Genomic DNA, 20,307 nt, shown 5'->3' with positions numbered 1-20,307 from the left:
TTGTGGTCAGATTTGGTACTGCGGGGAAGGGTTAGGCACAGTTGGGCGAGGCGCCATTCTGGAGCGTGCCTGCTTGAGACAGAAGGGTTCAAGTCCCCCCCTCGTCGAAACGGTTGCTGCACTGCTGGAGGTGCCCTCCTTCTGATGTGAGGCTAAACCCAGTTTGCCATCTCAGGACAATGTAGAAGATCCTGAAGTAGAGGGGGTGGGGGGGGGGGGGAGGGTAAGGGGGGAGAGAAGGGGGGAGGGGAGGCAGGGGAGGGATGGGGAAGGGGGGAGGGAAGGGGGAAGGGGAGGGGAGGGGGGAGGCAGGGGAGGGAGGGGGGAGGGGTAGGGGAGGGGGAGGGAGGGGGAGGGAGGGGGAGGGGTAGGGGAGGGGGAGGGAGGGGGAGGGAGGGGGGAGAGAGGGGAGGGAGGGGGAGGGGAGGGCAGGTGGGAGGGAGGGGAGGGAGGGGGAGGGGAGGGGGGAGGGGAGGGGGGGAGAGGGGGAGGTGAGGGGGAGGGGGGGAGGGGGGAGGGGGGAGGGGAGGGGGAGGGGAGGGGGAGGGGGGGAGGGGGGAGGGGAGGGGGGAGGGGAGGGGAGGGGGGAGGGGAGGGGAGGGGGAGGGAGGGAGGGGGGAGGGAGGGGAGGGAGGGGAGGGAGGGGAGGGAGGGGGAGGGGAGGGGGGGATAATGTAGATCCTTGAATCAGCAACACAGTAACTGACTATCTGCTCGTTATCACATTGCGATTGTGGGATCTGAACTTGCAATCTGGCTGCTGCCAATCACAATACAGCAGCTGAACACTCATCGGATGGTTAAGCACTTTTGGACATCCCAAGGTTATGAATAGGCGCACACATACACACACACACATACATAAAAGCATACACACACACAAATGCACACACATACACAAAAACACGCAAAAATTCAAAAACACGCAAAAATTCAAAAATACACACGTGCACATAAACACGTGCATACATAGACAAAAGCAGGTACACGCACATTTACACACAAATGCACATGTACAAATAAATGCACACACTCAATTGTAAAAACACACGCATACACACACTCAAAAATGCACACACACACAAACATGCAAAAATGCACACACACATACTCGGCTGGGCTAAATCGCTGGCTTTTAAAGCAGACCAAGACAGGCCAGCAGCACGGTTCAGTTCCCGTACCAGCCTCCCCGAACAGGCGCCGGAATGTGGCGACTAGGGGCTTTTCACAGTAACTTCATTTGAAGTTTACTTGTGACAATAAGCGATTTCTAATTTCATTTTCATTTCCTGTGACACTGCACACAGGAAGTCAAGGTCTCCCAGTGTACAGGCGAAAGATTGAAGCTGGGGATGAATTGGACCAGGATTCAAAGCGGTTCGGCATAATTCATCAACCCCATTGTGCCCGGCGTGGATCCGGGGGCAATGGATGAATGGCGTGCAAGCTCCAAATCGGGCTTCGTGTCAGGCGCCGGGCCGATCGTGAGTCGCCTGACTCAGTCTGCCTGAAACCATCAGCATCTCCCCCTCGCTGCAATCATCCAGCACTCGGGATTCACCAACATGGGGCAGGCGTAACAGCACCTGGAGCGTCTCCGAGGCCATTGGAGATCCCCGGGTGGCTGGGGACAGGGCAGGGCCAATCGGGCACTGCTAGGGTGTCAGGGTGACCAGATTGGCACTGCCAAGGATTGGGCCCAGGGGGAGCCTTGCCAAGTAGAGGGGAGGTGAGGGGGGGTTCCCAGCCGCTTCCTCAAGCTAAATCGCACCCGTTATTTTCAAGTCATGCATGCTTCCCTTATACAGAGAAGCATAAATAATAGAAGCAGGAGGAGGCCATTCGGCCCGTCGAGCTGCTCCGCCATTCATTATGATCATGGCTGATCGTCAAGTTCAATACCCTGATCCTGCCTTCCCCTCATATCCCTCTATCCCTTCAGCCCCAAGAGCGAGATCTAATCCCTTCTTGAAATTACACAACGTAGGGGCAGCAGGATGGTGCAGTGGTTAGCACTGCTGCCTCACGGCGCCGAGGACCCGGGTTCGATCCCGGCTCTGGGTCACTGTACGTGAGGAGTTTGCACATTCTCCCCGTGTCTGCGTGGGTCTCACCCCCACAACCCAAAGATGTGCAGGGAAGGTGGATTGGCCACGCTGAATTTCACTTTAATTGGAAAAATGAAAAGAAAATATTTAAAGAAAAAGAAAATACACAACGTTTTGGCCTCAACTACTTTCTGCGGTAGTGAATTCCACAGATTCACCACTCTTCTCTCTGAGTGAAGAAATATCTCCTCACCTCAGTCCTAAAAGGTTTACCCCTTATCCTCACACTCTGACCCCGAGTTCTGGACTCCCCCACCATCGGGAACATTCTTTCTGAATCTACCCTGTCCAATCCTGTTCGAAATTTCTATGAGATCCCATCTCACTCTTCTAAACTCCAATGGATATAATCCTAACCGACTCAAGTGTCCCCTCATATGACAGTCCCGCCATCCCAGGAATCAGCCTGGTAAACCTTCGCTGCCCTCCCTCCATAGCAAGGACATCTTTCCTCAGACAAGGACATCAAAACTGCACACAATATTCCAGGTGTGGCCTCACCAATGCCCCTATACAATTACAGTAAAACATCCCAATTCCTATACTCAAACCCTCTTACATGGCTTACTATCAAATGTGGTTTGATAATGCGCTGGGGAAGCAGCTTGTCAGGATTGGCAATTTTTAAAGGTGCAAATGAAATAGAACATAGAACAGTACAGCACAGAACAGGCCCTTCGGCCCTCAATGTTGTGCCGACCATGATCACCCTACTCAAACCCACGTATCCACCCTTTACCCGTAACCCAACAACCCCCCACCCCCCCTTAACCTTACTTTTATTAGGACACTACGGGCAATTTAGCATGGCCAATCCACCTAACCCGCACATCTTTGGACTGTGGGAGGAAACCGGAGCACCCGGAGGAAACCCACGCACACAGGGGGAGGACGTGCAGACTCCACACAGACAGTGACCCAGCCGGGAATCGAACCTGGGACCCTGGAGCTGTGAAGCATTTATGCTAACCACCATGCTACCCTGCTGCCAAATGGAGGTTGCTGTTGTAGAAAATTCCAAACCCTCGTAATCCTCCGTGTTCTCAGTCCTAAATAGCCTCTCCCGTATTTTGAAACTAAAGGCCCGGGTTCTCAACCCTCCTGTCAAGCTAGAAGGCCTTTCGACATCTACTCTGCCAAACCCTCCACGAATTTCATGCATTTCAATTAGGCCGCTGTTCATTCTTCAAGACGGCAAAGGGACACAGCGGCTTGTTCTATTCAATCCCTCCTCGCAGGCCAACCCCTTCCTCCTGGTAATTAATCGAGTGACCTTTGCCCTTTGGAAGGCAAGTGTATCTTTCTTTCAATAAGGAGACCAAAAGATGCTCTTTGAACTCCCCGGGTGGTCTCATCAAAGCTCTACAGAATTGAAGCAAGACCTCCTTATTCTTAGCAACCTGCAAAAAGGCAAACACACTATTTTCCTTTCTAATTGCTTCTTCTGCCAGCTCATTAACTATCTGCGGTGCATGTACAAGGACACCCAGATACCCTCTCCATATCAACTGAGAAATGGTCACTCATCTTTCAAAAAAAAAAGAAATCAGGCTATGTTTTCCTACCGATGTGATATTTTCCCACATTTCCCCACACTGTAGACCATTTCTCACCCACCTCTCCCACTCTTTTATCCAGCCTATATCCCATGGCAGCCTCCCTCCAACCTGCTCACAGTTTATTTCCTAACTCTGTACCGGCATTGAGCTTGGATGCGGTAGGTTCAATTATCTTCTCTATGCCACTGGTGGAGACTGTCTATAACCGCGGCCTGAGCTCTGATCGCTGCTACTTTAGTGGTGAGCACTGCTGCCTCACAGCACTAGGGACCAGGATTATTCCTCCCGGTTCTCCGGTTTCCTCCCACAAGTCCCGAAAGACGTGCTTGCTAGGTGAATTGGACATTCTGAATTCTCCCTCTGTGTACCCGAACAGGTGCCGGAGCGTGGCGACTAGGGGATTTTCACAGTAACTTCATTGCAGTGTTAATGTAAGCCTACTTGCGACACCAATAAAGATTATTAAATTCTCTCTTCCGACCTCTTCCATTGGGCAGAAGATATAAAAGTCTGAGAACACGCACTAACAGGTTCAAAAAACAGATTCTTTCCCGCTGTTACCTGGGGCGGGATTCTCCGACCCTGTAGAGCGTGGTCGGCGCGGCGCCGGTCGGGGGACGTTCCACGGAGCACCCCCCGTGATTCTCCGGCCCGGATGGGCCGAGCGGTGTAAAAAGAAAACGAGTCCCGCCGGTTCCGTTCTAACCTGCTCTGGACACGCCGAGGGAGGAGGAGGAGGTGATGGGGCCCACGCTGGTGACGGAACGACGCAGCATCGCTGAATCCCCCCCCCCCTCCCCACCTGTCCCGGGCACGTCCGACGCTCAGCGGGCAGAACAGGGTGGCACCACACCACCTGTGACACCCAGGAGGCAGCTAGGCCCATCCAGGCCCGGTCCCTCCAGGGGACGGCCGCCAAAGGGGATCGAGGTCACCGGGCAGGAAGGGCAGCAGGCCGCGTCCCACTGTAAATAGCACGACAAACACCTGCTCACCAACATTCCAAACTGCCTCGGCTCCCTGTCAGACAGGTATGAGGGAGGCGCAGGGCTGGGAGCTGATGGTGTGGATGCGAAGCAACAGGGCCTAGCATGGAGCGGGTCATCATCATTCTCCATCCCATGGACCAGACCAACTGATACTGCCAACCCAAGGTCTGCACCTTGTAACGCAGCAGGTGATGCACTTCAAGGCAACTGTCAATGGCCGGAATAATAAATGTGATTGAAGGACTGACTTGGATGGGGGGGTAGAGGGGGGGGGGGTGTGGAGGGAAGAGGGGAAAGAGATAAAGCAAGAGGCAATAGAACAAAATTCAGGCAAGAACCTCCAAGGCCACTTCTAAAACGGAATATTAGTTGAGCTTCAGACAGAACATAATGATAACACTTCACAAGTGCTACCAAAGCTCGAATCACAGCTTCCATCTCAAAAGCCGGACAAAGACTTCAAGATGCAAGCTTTCAAATTAATTCAAAGATTGCATCTGACTTTACAAAATTTCATTGGCACAAATACAATGACAAGGGGAAAAAAAACACAAGGGCAAGTAACACGGAGGGACCAAGGTTGTTTCGATTCTGTGCTCCCTCCTACTCAGTATTCAGTCAGAAACTTTCATCCTTGGCAAGAACATACTACTTTTTTTTTTCTTTCTTTTTTTAAAATATAAATTTAGAGTACCCAATTATTTTTTCCAATTAAGGGGGCAATTTAGCGTGGCCAATTCACCTAACCTGCCCATCTTTTGGGTTGTGGGGGCGAAACCCACGCAGACACGGGGAGAATGTGCAAACTCCCACACGGACAGTGACCCAGGCCAGGATTCAAACCCGGGTCCTCAAAGAACACACTACTGACCACACACTCATTTTACTCAGCGAAGAATCGACATTTTCAGATAATAGCACTTCAGCGTTCGAATAATGTTTGTCTCCCATCAATTGTGTTGTAACAGTGTAATAAATGGATTTAAACATCATTCCGCTGATGCATTGTTTCCTTCTTTTGTTCGATTTGCACGTGGTACGAAAGACGCTATTTTGCGACAGCAACATTGTCCCAAACAATCATGAAATGGCGGTCATTTTAGTCAAGCAATATGGTTGGCGTCAGGGAAAAAAGGTGAAGTTAGATTCGCCCCGGGGTGGACTATCATGACGCGAGTGTCAGAAACCTGATGGCGGAGCCTCACGGGCAGCAAGCACCCCCCCCCCCCCCCCCCCCTCCAGTATTTAAATAGCCCGTCGCGATTAACAGCGGAAGAGAACTTGCATTGTTTGGGAAATCAGTCGGAGAGATTACAAGGGTCTTTTAAGGACTGGAGAGCAGGTTCTTGACTTTCAGGTAAACACTTATTAAAAAGCAGAAATATAGAATTATTTACCGTAAGGGTCCATTGAAAGAAAGATTTGCATTAATATATATGGGGGTGGTGAGGTGGTGGCGGGGTGGTGAGGAGGTGGCGGAGTGGTGTCTGGACCAGTCATCGAGAGACCCAGGCGTAATACTCTGGGAACCCAGGTTCGAATCCCACCACAAGAGCTGGTGGAATTTTAATTCAATAAATGGTCGAATGATGGCCAAGATACGAAGGTCGTAAAAAGCCATCTGGTTCACTCATGTCCATTAGGGAAGAAAATCTGCTGTCCTAACCCGGTCTGACCTACATGCGACTCCAGGTCCACAGAACAATGTGGTTGGCTCTTAAAATGGCCGCACAGTTAATTTAGGGATGGGCAATACATGCTAGCAGCCAGCGATGCCCGCATCCCACAAATAAAAAAAAAAGGCCCTTTCACAATCTCAGCCATATGGTTGATCTGTAACCCCTGTTGAAATGAAGAACAATGAGACAGCACTTAGCAGTCTGTCATGTGAGAGTACCTTTAAGAAATGGGTGTATATAAATGGGTGTGTATATAAATATCTGTAGTGGGAGTACCTTTAAGAAATGAGTGTTTATCATAGAATTTACAGTGCAGAAGGAGGCCATTCGGCCCATTGAGTCTGCACCGGCTCTTGGAAAGAGCACCCTACCCAAGGTCAACACCTCCATCTTATCCCCATAACCCAGTAACTCCACCCAACACTAAGGGCAATTTTGGACTCTAAGGGCAATTTTATCATGGCCAATCCACCTAACCTGCACATCTTTGGACTGTGGGAGGAAACCAGAGCACTCGGAGGAAACCCACGTACACATGGGGAGGATGTGCAGACTCCACACAGACAGTGACCCAAGCCGGAATCGAACATGGGACCCTGGAGCTGTGAAGCAATTGTGCTATCCACAAGGCTACCGTGTTTACAACTGCAGTGATGTCAGAGAGTGGGTGGAGCTGGGCTGTCTGTCAGCTTTTTACTTTCGTTTTTGAGCAGGCTGCAGGGCGTGTTTTAGTATCATTTTCAGAGCTGGATAGCTGCAGTCACAGTCAGAAGGTGTCTGAATCTCTCTCTGTAATCTAAAGACTGCAAATCGATCCTGCTGATTTAAAACTAATAACAGTAGTGACTTTAACCTGATGTGCTTCTGGTAAAAGGTGTTTTAAGTCTCATGGATGTTAAAAAGGAAAGCTTAAAGGTTTAATTAGTGTTGTATTCTTTAGCGGTTGTATTTGAATTAATGGTTGCTAAGATGTTCACTGTATGTTTTAAAAAGGTTAACTTGAGTTCATAGAATAAACATTGTTTTGCTTTAAAAAATACTTTTCCATTTCTGCTGTACCACACCTGTAGAGTGGGCCGTGTGCTCCCCATACCACAATCTATTAAAAGCTGTGGGTCAGGTGAACTCCATGATACACTTGGGGGTTCTCTAAACAGGAGTGAGGTAATGACCAAATAATTTATCCTTGTGTCGTTGAGGGATCCACCACGTATTGTCTTTTGTATCCACCTCGTGCCAGCGGGTACAGGCAGCGCCTCAGATTAACGCCTCATCTGAAGGACGTTGACAGTGCAGCGCTCCCTCAGTGCAGCGCTCGAGGTGTCAGCCTGGAATGTGCGCTCGAGCCCCTGGAGTGGGAGGTAGAAAACATACAAAATACCAAAGGTCCTCATTCCTTCATCACCTCATCGAGAGCGGGTGGAAAAACCAGAAATGTTTCCACATTGATTCAATCAAGCTCTGGTCAGAATATTAACTGGTATCGCCCGAGCGAATCTAACTTCAATTTTTTTTCCGACACTATCCTTCTGTTGGTTGTGAACACTCATAGAAAGCCCCTGGGGTTCTTTTAATATGTCAAAGAAACAATATATACACGCTGGTGTCATTTGTCGCCAGATATTGTGGATATATTTTTTTTAAATTTAGATTACCCAATTATTTTTTCCAATTAAGGGGCAATTTAGCGTGGCCAATCCACCTACTCTGCACATTTTTGGATTGTGGGGGCGAAACCCACGCAGACACGGGGAGAATGTGCAAACTCCACACGGACAGTGACCCAGAGCCGGGATCGAACCTGGGACCTCAGCGCCGTGAGGCGGTTGTGCTAACCACTTGGCCACCGTGCTGCCCGATATTGTGGATATTAATAATAGCGGCTCACACAGGCCATGGTTCAAGATGTAATTAAGGCCAGTTCTGTAAAAGAAAGTTAGCAAACAAACTTGCAATGTTAGATCACACTGTGGGTACTTACAGACGTGCACAATTTGCAGGGCCCCTTCACCAGGTTCCCAGTCAGAGGGAAGGGGGTGTGGATCCCAAGGTTGTCCAGCACTTCCTGAAGATTTTTCCCGGAAAATTCCACAGACCTTTCTTCTGAGGTCAAGTAGAAAAGGTGTTGTCTACGGTGGGAAATAATTGTTTCAATCGAATGACTTCCGATAACTGCACCTTTCACCCGGTCGGTACGTGGAGCACAAAAACGCACTTGGCCGAATTCAGAACAAGGGGCGCACGAAACACACAGATTCCGGGAATTAAATAACAACGTGGCGTGAAACGGATCGTAGAATTTACAGTGCAGAAGGAGGCCATTCAGCCCATCGAGTCTGCACCGGCTCTTGGAAAGAGCACCCTACCCAAGGTCAACACCTCCACCCTATCCCCATAACCCAGTAACCCCACCCAACACTAAGGACAATTTTGGACACTAAGGGGCAATTTATCACGGCCAATCCACCTAACCTGCACATCTTTGGACTGTGGGAGGAAGCCGGAGCACCCGGAGGAAACCCACGCACACACGGGGAGGACGTGCAGACTCCGCACAGACAGTGACCCAGCCGGGAATCGAACCTGGGACCCTGGAGCTGTGAAGCGATTGTGCTATCCACAATGCTACCGTGCTGCCGTGTTTGCAAACCTGAGGATTAGCAACCCAAGCAGCCTCTCAACATTTTGCAGTGCTGCTCAATTCTCCGCGTTCTGACAGACGGACAAACGTTCCAATATCCGGCCCGGAGTTTTCCCTGCCCTACAAATCCGGGCAACAAATAAAGAACAAAAGCGCCTTCAGCGGGATTCTCCGTTCGTGTTGAGGTTGGAGGAAGGCTAGTGGAATTCTACCACAGCAAACCTGCCACCGCACCTGGAGGATTCAGCGACCGTGGAGGGGCTCGAACCGGCGCCGCGTGAAACACGATCGATTCCAATGGAGAACGGTGACAAGCTGCAGCCGCGTATCAACATTCCGCTCTCCACACACACTCATCCCAGCCAACAGGATGGCACTGGTTGCCCTGGAGCGCGTCCATCATATTGATGGGTCGGCTGGGGCCAGAGGGCACCTAGGAGGGGTGGCCCGGGGGGGGGGGGGGGGGGGACGGACACCCATAAGACCTGTGGCACTAGGTTCACAGCGGGCAGTCAGTGGCGTGCGCAGTAGGCAGGCTGGGGCAGTGGTGTTCCGTGCCCGTCCACCCCAACCCTAAGGCTCACCTCCTGGCTGCCCCCCCTCCCCTCTCGCCACCGGGAAATCCCCCCCGGTGGAGACGGAGGATCGCGGATGCCCCGGAGAATTCCGGGTCAGGCCCGCAAATGATATGCCAACAGCGGTGTCACTGAACGTGTGCAGTGGAGCGCAATGACGGCATTGTTGAAGCACCGGAGAATTGCGATTTTCCGCGAAACTGGCGCCGGCCACGATTTCGGTGTCGAAATCGATTCTCCACCCAATCCCGTTTATCCGCCGGCCGCCGGAGAATCCCGACCCTCATCTTTGGCGTTTTCCGCACCTCATTCTCCACTCACGCAAACTACTGCTGCTGCTGAAGGAAGTGGAGCAGGATGCCACCATTTGCCAGCTGTCTGCCAGCTCCCCCCGGCCGTGTCAAGTGAAATGACTTCAGCTACAGCATTAAAGTTGGTGTGTGACGGAGTATCTGGAGAGACACGCTGGGAGGCTGGCGTACGAAGATCGGTCGTTTATTTATCCAATCACAGAAAAGTGGGCGCCACCGACAAGGTTGGCATTGCCCATCCCCGTTTGCCCATGACCTTTTTCTGCCACTTCCCCGAGGGGCAGCTAAGAGTTGACCACATCGCTGTTGGCCTGGAGTCACATGTAGGCCAGGCCGGGTAAGGACGGCGGATTTCCTTCCCTAAAGGGCGTGGGTTTACAATACAATCAGAGCCATGGTCGCCATTACCGAGGCTAACTTCTAATTCCAGATTTTATTGATTGAATTCAAGTCCCATCAGCTGCCGGGGTGGGATTTGAACACCTGTCCCCAGAGCGATAAGCCTGGGGCCTCTGGATTACTGGTCCAGCGATGTGACAAACGTGGAAAACAGCGGGAAGAGCCACTCGATGACACTGCGATGCGGATGCTGAGTGTGGGGCGATGGAAAGGGACAAATGTCAGAAACCCGCAAATCAGGGGGTCAGTGAAGATTGTGGGAGCATCGAAGGAAGCAGCCAAGAGGAGATTGACGTGGCCTTGCCGCTGTGAAGGGATAGAGAGGGGACTGGGAGGGGGGTAGAGGTGGGTGATGGAGACGGGACTGTTGGCAGGAAGGAGGGGAAGGCCTCAGAGCAGTTCAGTGCAGTGGCGAGAGACTGGAAGAGGAATGAGCGATTAAGGAGGAAACGCAGAAGAGCAAACTACCAGCATTGCGGCGACCCCCGAGTAATATCGGAGAAGGAATTTATCTAGCACCGTTCGTGACCTCAGGATATCCCGAAGCCTTCTGCGGCCAATAGAGTGCTTTCAGTGTGGATACTGTTGTAATAATGGGTGCCTGGCGGCCATTTTGTGCACAGTAAGGGCACCCACTCACACACACATACACACTCACACACACACATACACACAGAGGAAAGGGCCAGATACTCTTTCTTGTCATTTTAGTTGTGGAATAAATGTTGGCCAGGAAATCAGGAGAACTTCCTTAATCTTTGAACAACGCCGTTATCTAAAAGGGCAAATGAGGCTTGTATCGTTTCCATGGGAGAGCACCACCCTTTTCACAATAAACTTTATCCCTCCATTCCACAGCCACACACAAGAGCAAGTAAAATTTGGCAAACCTTGAGCTGATCTTGGCACCGACCGTCGATTGAAGATTGAGGCTGACCACGTGACTCTCCTCACTGACAGCTGCTTTGATAACACCGTTCTCCACAGAATAAAGGCCTTTACAGGTGGGCTGCCACTGAACTCCCAAAACCTTGAATGAAAGGCCAACATTTTCTGTTTATCAAACATCTGCTTTAACTAAACGGCAAACTGAAGGACTTCCAAGCTTCTGAAATGCACATCGCGGTGGAAGATCTGAATTGCCTCCCCTGACCCTTTCTTTGAATTAAGCAGTTGGGTTGGGGAATGCCTGCTGCGGTCGACAGGAACATACAGGAGCGCGGATAGGCCATTCAGCCCCTCCAGTAAGTCCGGTCAGCCATTTAATAAGATCATGGGCGACCTGAACCTGGCTTCAACTTCACACGCCTGCCTGTTTCCCAGAACCACAATGCAGCCTTGGGACACATTGAATGACCGAGCCTCCACAGCACTGTTACAGATTAACGACCCTCTGAGATAAGAGATTCTGCCCCACCTCCATTTTAAGTGGCAGACCCCTTATTTGAAACTGTGCCCCTTGATTTTAGATACCCCCCCCCTGTGAGGGGAAACGCCTCCTCAGCATCTATTCTGTCACGTCCCCTCAGGATCTGGTCTGCCCCAAATACGATCATCTCTCATTCTCCTCAACTACAAAGAATTAGGGTCCAACCTGTTCCAACTTCCCTCATAAGGCAACCCATTCCTCTCAGGAGTCAAATTAGTGAAAGTTCTCGGAGCTGCCTCCATGGGGAGGTAATGGCATAGTGGCAATGCCACTGGACAAGTAACCTAGAGGTTGAGGTGACACATGTCTTCAAATCCCACCAGGGCAACTGGTGGAATTTAAATTCAATTGATAAATCTGGAATATAAAGCTAGTCTCAGTTGTGGCGACCATCGTTTATGGTTAGGAACACAAACAATGGCAGATTTCCTTCCCTGTAGGACATGAGTGAACCCAGGTGGGTTTTTATGACTATGGCTTCATAGAACATAGAACATAGAACAGTATAGCACAGAACAGGCCCTTCGGCCCTCGATGTCGTGCCGAGCAATGATCACCCTACTCAAACCCACGTATCCACCCTATACCCGTAACTCAACAATCCCCCCATTAACCTTACACTACGGGCAATTTAGCATGGCCAATCCACCTAACCCGCACATCTTTGGACTGTGGGAGGAAACCGGAGCACCCGGAGGAAACCCACGCACACACGGGGAGGACATGCAGACTCCACACAGACACCCAGCCGGGAATCGAACCTGGGACCCTGGAGCTGTGAAGCATCTATGCTAACCACCATGCTACCGTGCTGCCCTAAATCATGATTCATGATCAGCGTTAGATTTTTAACTGCATTCCTGGTGAAGTTCAAACCCCAGAGCATTGCCCCGGGGTCGCCCGATTACCAGCCCTGTGACTACACCACTACGCCACTGCCTCTTCTCTCATTCACACCGTCTTGGGGATTGATGTCGACTGACCGAAGAACTGAGCGTTGACGGAAAGTGGCCAGGGGTCCAGCCACTTCCCAATCGCTGAGATTATACCCATAGGGAGCACAGATAGGGGAAAGGGGGTTGAAGACGTCTATGGTGCCGGCAATGTGGCAGTTAGTTTCCAACAAAATCATCCCGGATTTGTGGGTTTCGTTAGCAACAGAATCGACAGAACTCCTGCAGCGCAGAAGAAGGCCATTCGGCCCATCGGGTCTGCACCGACCCTCTGAAAGAGCATCCTATCTAGGCCCACTCCCCCACCCTACGCAATCCCACCTAGACTTGGGACACCAAGGGGCAATTCAGCATGGTCAATCCACCTAACCGGCACATCTTTGGCAAGGCTGGCATTTGCTGCCCATCCCCAATTTGCCCACTCCTTTGCGATGGGATGGGATGCTGGTTGCTTGGCGGAGGGTCGAGGGGCAGAGGCGAGGATGCATTTTCAGTTGGAGGACGGACTGTTCACAGGACAGCGTCCGGCGAGCGCATGAGCTTCACGCCTGGCCGCCGTCGCACCACGCTGCTGAGAAGGTTCCGGAAACAAGTGCTCAAGCACATCCAGGCAAGGGTGGACAGAACAGCTCAGCAGTCAGGGCTTGGGAGGGACGTGTGGTCTACTTGGCTGGTGCCGCAAAGTTGCAGGAGCAACTTCCTGCCACCAGAGGGAAGCATCAACTAAACCCTCATTGGAAAGGGAGCGAAGCACTCCATAGTATAGGAAAATGTCACAGCCACCATGGCGACCCAGTGTCCCAGTATGACTTCCCTCCCACGTCACCCACTAATGCCTGAGCTCACAGCGAGGTGGGGTGGGGGGGTTATTAATAATAACAAAAAGAGATCCTTTTCCCTTCAATCCAACTTTTCAACTAGGATTTACCCTTTCAATTCGTCCTGATGCAAAAAAATCCCTTCCGTGAATTTATTCCACAAATTGTTCATATTCTGAGAAGGAATGTTCTTAGTCCCAGTCTCTAACCTGCTTGAAGGCTTGCAAGGTCCACGGTAGTGGTCTCCCATTCGGTGTTGGCTGCCCCAGAATAAACGGCCTGCTTGCTTCAATTTAATTTGCCTCCTCTTAATCTTTATATTCCCCCCCCCCCCCCCCCCCCCCCCACCCCCCTTCTCCCACAGCGCAAAATAAGCTGAATTGCTCAAATCTTCCTTCATAGGGTCTGGTCACCTGTTTCTGACACACACCCCCAGACCCACTCCTCCACCCTATCCCCGTAACCCCAACTAACCTGCACATTCCTGGACACTAAGGGGCCTTGGGGGTGGGGCGTCAGGAAGTGAGTAACTCGCCGCAGGATTCCTAGCCTTTAACCTGCTCTGATAGCCACAGTATATGTATGGCTGGGTCCAATTCAGTTTCTGGTCAATGGCAACCCTCAGGATGTTGGTGATGGGGGATTCGGTGGTAATGCCGTTATTATGTCATGGGGTAGTGATTAGATCCTCTCTTGTTGATGGCCATTGCCTGGCACTTGTTTGGCACAAATGCCACTTGCCAGCTACCTCTCACTTTAACAGGAAAGATCCAGTTCCAAGGAATCAAGCGGAAGGAATTGGACATAAATATTCACAACATAGGGCAGCACGGTGGCGAACTGGGGCTGTTTAGCACAGGGCTAAATCGCTGGCTTTGAAAGCAGACCAAGGCAGGCCAGCAGCACGGTTCGATTCCCGTACCAGCCTCCCCGAACAGGCGCCGGAATGTGGCGACTAGGGGCTTCTCACAGTAACTTCATTTGAAGCCTACTCGTGACAATAAGCGATTGTCATTTTCATTTCATTTCAGTGGTTAGCACTGCTGCCTCACGGCGCTGAGGATGTGGGTTCGAATCCCGGCCCTGGGTCACTGTCCGTGTGGAGTTTGCACGTTCTCCCCGTGTCTGCGTGGGTCTCACCCCCACAACTCAAAGATGTGCTGGTTAGGTGGATTGGCCGCACTAAATTGCCCCTCAATTGGAAAAAAAATAATTGGGTACTCTAAATTTATTTTTAAAATATATTCGCAAAACACTGCCTGGCATTTGGGTAATTTAGCAGAAAAATGGACGAAACTGAAAGAGGGGCAGAAAATCTGTCTTGGCCATTGGCGTAAAGTAGAATAATGTTGGGCAGAGGCCATGATGCGATTGATATGACGTCCACCCTTCCTCACCACCCCCTCAGATGAATTTCCTGATGTGTTTAACGGGTCAATACCTTCTCGTTTATAAATTCCTCGTGCACAGCTGACCAGTCCTGGTGCCGTTCCAAAACAAAGGCTTTAATCGCCGTTCGCATTGGAATCGTGTCCTTGCTGCCCTGGTTATTGGTCATGGGTTGTTGTTTCTTTGCACCCCCCCCCCTCCCCTCCCCCTCCCCTCCCCCCTCCCCTCCCCCCTCCCCTCCCCCCTCCCCTCCCCCCTCCCCTCCCCCCTCCCCCTCCCCTCCCCCCCTGGCCCAACATTCGGGTTCGACAGATCTACCCTGCAAAATGCAAGCGGGGTAATAAAGATTGAAACATTTTTTGTAGCTGTGGCTGCGACAGGAGGACTTGTTAGTGGGAAAGATGTTGGTGGCTTTTGATGTCTTCAGGAGGTCACCGTTGGGGGCATACCACATTCCATTGCAAGAGCTGCTGTGTGCGCTATTCCCACTTTATTCCAAAGTCATGTTTCAGGGTAGAAAGTTCATGGCTAACCCTCATTTCAGGGACACCCAGGTGCTTTGCAATTATCATTCTGGCACAGGGAGCCCTATTTAATCTCTGTATTTCCCTGCAGTGTATTGCAGCCATAAAGGCTTAGTTACACACTGTAGTTTTTGGCATGTGTGTATCTACACCACATGGACTGCCGCGGTTCAAGTAGGCAGCTCACCACCACCTTCTCAAGGGCAACTTGCGGTGCCTAATAAATGCTGGCCTAACCAGGGACACCCATGGTGAAGAAATGAATTAAAAGGAACAGATAACTCAGAGGTTTATAGGGCCCAAGGAGATCAGAGAGAAAGATACAGGCGATTTGGAAGGTAGGGTGAGAATATACACGGCGCACAGGGGGGGTGATTGGGTGAATGGGACTTTTTTTTTAAATTTAGAGTCCCCGATTATTTTTTCCAATTAAGGGGCAATTTAGTGCGGCCAATCCACCTACCCTGCACATCTTTTGAGTTGTGGGAGTGAAACCCACGCAGACACGGGGAGAATGTGCAAACTCCACACGGACAGTGACCCAGGGCCGGGATTCGAACCCGGGTCCTCAGCGCTGTAGGCAGCAATGCTAACCACTGGGGTGAACAGGACTTACATAAGAACTAGGAGCAGGAGTAGGCCATCTGGCCCCTCGAGCCTGCTCCGCCATTCAATGAGATCATGGCTGATCTTTTGTGGACTCAGCCCCACTTTCCGGCCCGAACACCATAACCCTTAATCCCTTTATTCTTCAAAAAACTATCTATCTTTACCTTAAAAACATGTAATGAAGGAGCCTCAACTGCTTCACTGGGCAAGGAATTCCATCCTCCTCCATCGGCCCTGTTCCCGCCAGCTCCCGTTCAGTAACTATCTAGCCCATAACCAGGGAATCACCTTCTCTTCCCCCTTCCATTAATGCTGCTCCCCTCCTCACCGCCCAGTGAGAATCAATCCCCTGTCTATTTCACACCACACCTCCGCGACATCAAAGGAATGCACAGGGTCATTTTTCCCCATGTACACCCAGTCCTATCTCGCCACAGCCCAGCTCTGCCCCTCCGTCATCTCCGGATTGGCACACTGCTTGGCCGGCACAACATGAGCAGAAATTTCCTTCGACTGAATGTTTGGGAATACCGGGACCAATCTCTTCGGGCCCCGCCGCAACTTCATTCCCGAGCCACCCACTCCATCCCTCACCACCCCCCCCCCCCCCCCGAAACAGCCCAACGCAGAATCAGAGCTGCCAATCAAATGCCTGAACCGTCGCTAAGACCGCCTGTTTACGCCTCCATAACATCGCCTGATTCCTTCCCCGTCTCAGCTTATCCACTGCAGAAACCCTCAGCCATGTTTCTGTTACCTCCAGGTGTGATCCTCCCAATACATCGCAGGCTGATCTCCCATAAACCTTAGGTCATTCAGTGCTCTTATGTCATGTTCTTACTCACAACAAGTCCCATTCACCCAATCACCCCCCTGCACACCGGGTACATTCTCACCCTACCTTCCAAATCGCCTGTATCTTTCTCTCGGATCTCCTGCGGCCCCATAAACCTATGAGATGCCTCTTTCTTTTAATTAATTTCTTCACCATGGGAGTCACTGGTTAGACCAGCATTTATTGCCCATCCCTAATTGCCCTTGAGAAGGTGGTGGTGAGCTGCCTTCTTCAACCGTCTGCAGTCCATGAGGTGTAGGTACACCCACTGTGCTGTTAGGGAGGGAGTTCCAGGGTTTTGACCCAATGACAGTAAAGGAATGGCCGATACATTTCCAAGTCAGGATGGTGAGTGACTTGGAGGGGAATCTCGAGATGGTGGGGATCCCAGGTATCTGCTGCGCTTGTCCTTCTAGATGGTAGCGGTCGTGGGTTTGGAAGGTGCTGCCTGAGGAGCCTTGGTGAGTTACTGCAGTGAATCTTGTCGATGGTGCACACGGCTGCCACTGTGGGTCGGTGGTGGAGAGGTTGCATGATGGTAGAAGGGGGAGCAATCAAACGGGGCTGCTTTGTCCTGGATGGTGTCGAGCTTCTTGAGTGTTGTTGGAGCTGCACTCACCCAGGCAAGTGGAGAGGATTCCATTACACACTCAATTTGCACCTTGTAGATGGCGGATCAGGCTTTGGGGAGTGTGGAGGTGAAGCCAACAGCGCGGGTTCAATTCCCGTCCCGGCTGAGGTTATTCATGAAGACCCCGCCTTCACAAACTCGCCCCTCGTCTGAGGTGCGGTGACCCTCAGGTTAAATCACCACCAGTCAGCTCTCTGCCCCTCAAAGGGGAAAGCAGCCGATGGTCACCTGGGACTATGTCCACTTACTAGAGGTGCTTCATAAATGCGCGTTTTGTAATTAACATGAAGACGGGATGCAAAAAAATACATAGTTGTCGCAACTGTGAACTTGAATGGGCTGAAGACTTTTCAGACTTGTCGTGATCCATCTAAATGCAGAGTCGATGTAATGAGTTCCGAAAACAGGTGGACACCTTGGAATACCATCTCTGTTTCCTGGACGTGACACCTTTGTTCAACTCTCTTACTGACGGTGTGAGGCTTCTATTCAGTAAGCTTCACATCGAAACACTCAACCCACCCCAACTATATCACTGATTTTGTTAACCTTGCATCAGTGTGAACCCATTCAGCACCCAGGAACATTAGAACTGCAGATATGGAGGATGTGCCCATCGAATGGTCTTGTTTTGAGTTTAATGGTCAGGATATCTGCTCCTTTGTGTTCTGTCAATTAACTGTTCATACCTGTTTAGGGCGGCATGGTGGCACAGTGGTTAGAACTGCTGCCTCACAGCGCCAGGGACCCGGCTTCAGTTCCGGCCTCGGGTCACTGTCTGTGTGGAGTCTGCACGTCCTCCCCGTGTGTGCGTGGGTTTCCTCCGGGTGCTCCAGTTTCCTCCCACAGTCCAAAGATGTGCGGGTTAGGTGGATTGGCCATGCTAAATTGCCCGTAGTGTAAGGTTAATGGGGGGATTGTTGGGTTACGGGTATACGGGTTACGCGGGTTTAAGTGGGGTGATCATTGCTCGGCACAACATCGAGGGCCGAAGGGCCTGTTCTGTGCTGTACTGTTCTATGTTCTATGTTCTATACTGTTCAGTAGAAGAACTGCCCGTAGCCTTTCAGTGACGCAGGTTGTAGACATCCTGTTGCCAACTCTGGTTGGATGCGTTTCTGGAGGTTTCGTCACTGATGCCCCCTCCCCTAGCCACCCCACCTCGGTGCCCCTACTCTTGCCCATTGCTGTCTTCCTGGGTCAATTGAGAAATGAACAGATCCTTTGTTACCTGGTTGGATTGTTGGAAAAGAAACAGGGTATAGGGGTACCCAAAAAATATATTTCTGAAGAGGGGTACAGGGCCAAAAACATTTTAGAACCATTGGGCTATGTAATAAATATGGTGACACCTCATTGTAGGTCCTTGTCAGACACCACAAGCTATTTCCCTGCAATTCGAGTAATTAGCCATTGTCCCAACTCTCTCTCAACTGTACAATGAATCTCCTCACCGGGTTAATATTTAGAACGAAGAATAAATAAAAGTACAGCACAGGAACAGGCCCTTCGGCCCTCCAAGCCCGTGCCGACCATGCTGCCCGTCTAAACTACAATCTTCTACACTTCCTGGATCCGTATCCCTCTATTCCTATCCAATTCATGTATTTGTCAAGATGCCCCTTAAACGTCACTATCGTCCCTGCTTCCACCACCTCCTCCGGCAGCGAGTTCCAGGCACCCACTACCCTCTGTGTAAAAAACTCGCTTCGTACATCTCTAAACCTTGCCCCTCGCACCTTAAACCTATGCCCCCTAGTAATTGACCCCTCTACCCTGGGGAAAAGCCTCTAACTATCCAAATAATCGTTTATTGTTACAAGTAGGCTTCAATGAAGTTACTGTGAAAAGCCTCTAGTCGCCACATTCCGGCGCCTGTTCAGGGGAGGCCGGTATGGGAATTGAACCCACGCTGCTGGCCTTGTTCTGCATTACAAGCCAGCTGTTTAGCCCTCTGTGCTAAACCAGCCCCCATAAATTTAGAGTACCCAATTCATTTTTTCAATTAAGGGGCAATTTCGCATGGTCAATCCACCTACCCTGCACATCTTTGGGTTGTGGGGGCAAAACCCACACGGGGAGAATGTGCAAACTCCACACGGACAGTGACCCGGGGCCGGGATTGAACCTGGGACCTCGACTCCACATGGGATTTGACTTCAATTCTATGAGCGCTGGTTTAGCACACTGGGCTAAATCGCTGGTTTTTAAAAAGCAGACCAAGACAGGCCAGCAGCACGGTTTAATTCCCGTACCAGCCTCCCCGAACAGACGCCGGAATGTGGCGACTAGGAGCTTTTCACAGTAACTTCATTTGAAGCCTACTTGTGACAATAAGCTATTTTCATTTTTCATAATGAACTGTTTTCTTGCTAGTATTGTTGCCAGCAGAGTTTCCTGGCTTGAGAACCATACACCGTGTCGGGCAGCGCGGTGGTCCTGTGCTTAGCTCTGCTGCCTCACAGCGCCAGGATCCCAAGTTCAATTCCGGCCTCAGGCGACTCTATGTGCGGAGTCTGCACTTTCTCCCCGTGTCGGCGTGAGTTTCCTCCGGTTGCTCCGGTTTCCTCCCACAGTCAAAAGATATGTGGGTTAGGTGGATTGGCCGTGATCAATGCGCAGGGTTAAGGGGGTAGGGCGGGAAACCGAGCCCAGGTAAGGTGCTCTTTCGAAGGGTCGGTGCAGACTCGATGGGCTGAATGGCCTCCTTCTGCACTGTAGGAATTGTATGGAAAGTCCTGAAGGTTTCATTAATATAAAGACTTTGGATTCTGGAGGTTAAAGCTCAACTGTCTGTAATTTTCCACTTGTTAATTTTGATTGCCAGCAAACTGTGAGTGCCCGAGTTCCTGATTAGG

General features: G+C 51.0%; 1 protein-coding gene across 3 annotated transcripts in view; it reads right to left on the bottom strand.

Moving 5' to 3' along the window:
- LOC119956102 (microsomal triglyceride transfer protein large subunit-like) overlaps nucleotides 1–20,307 on the bottom strand; it is an 86,066-nt gene that overhangs the window by 51,457 nt on the left and 14,302 nt on the right. For all 3 annotated transcript variants that reach the window (XM_038782963.1, XM_038782964.1, XM_038782962.1), the window contains exons 6-7: nucleotides 11,152–11,291; nucleotides 8,317–8,464 (exon numbers count right to left, since the gene is read on the bottom strand). In XM_038782963.1, the coding sequence (XP_038638891.1) occupies nucleotides 8,317–8,464; nucleotides 11,152–11,291 (288 nt within the window). The remainder of the gene's footprint in view (nucleotides 1–8,316; nucleotides 8,465–11,151; nucleotides 11,292–20,307) is intronic.

The sequence above is a fragment of the Scyliorhinus canicula genome, chromosome 22, assembly GCF_902713615.1.
Source record: "Scyliorhinus canicula chromosome 22, sScyCan1.1, whole genome shotgun sequence".
Lineage (NCBI taxonomy): Eukaryota > Metazoa > Chordata > Chondrichthyes > Carcharhiniformes > Scyliorhinidae > Scyliorhinus > Scyliorhinus canicula.
Note: the sequence above shows the minus strand (reverse complement) of the source record. Positions and strands in the feature narration are given on the sequence as shown.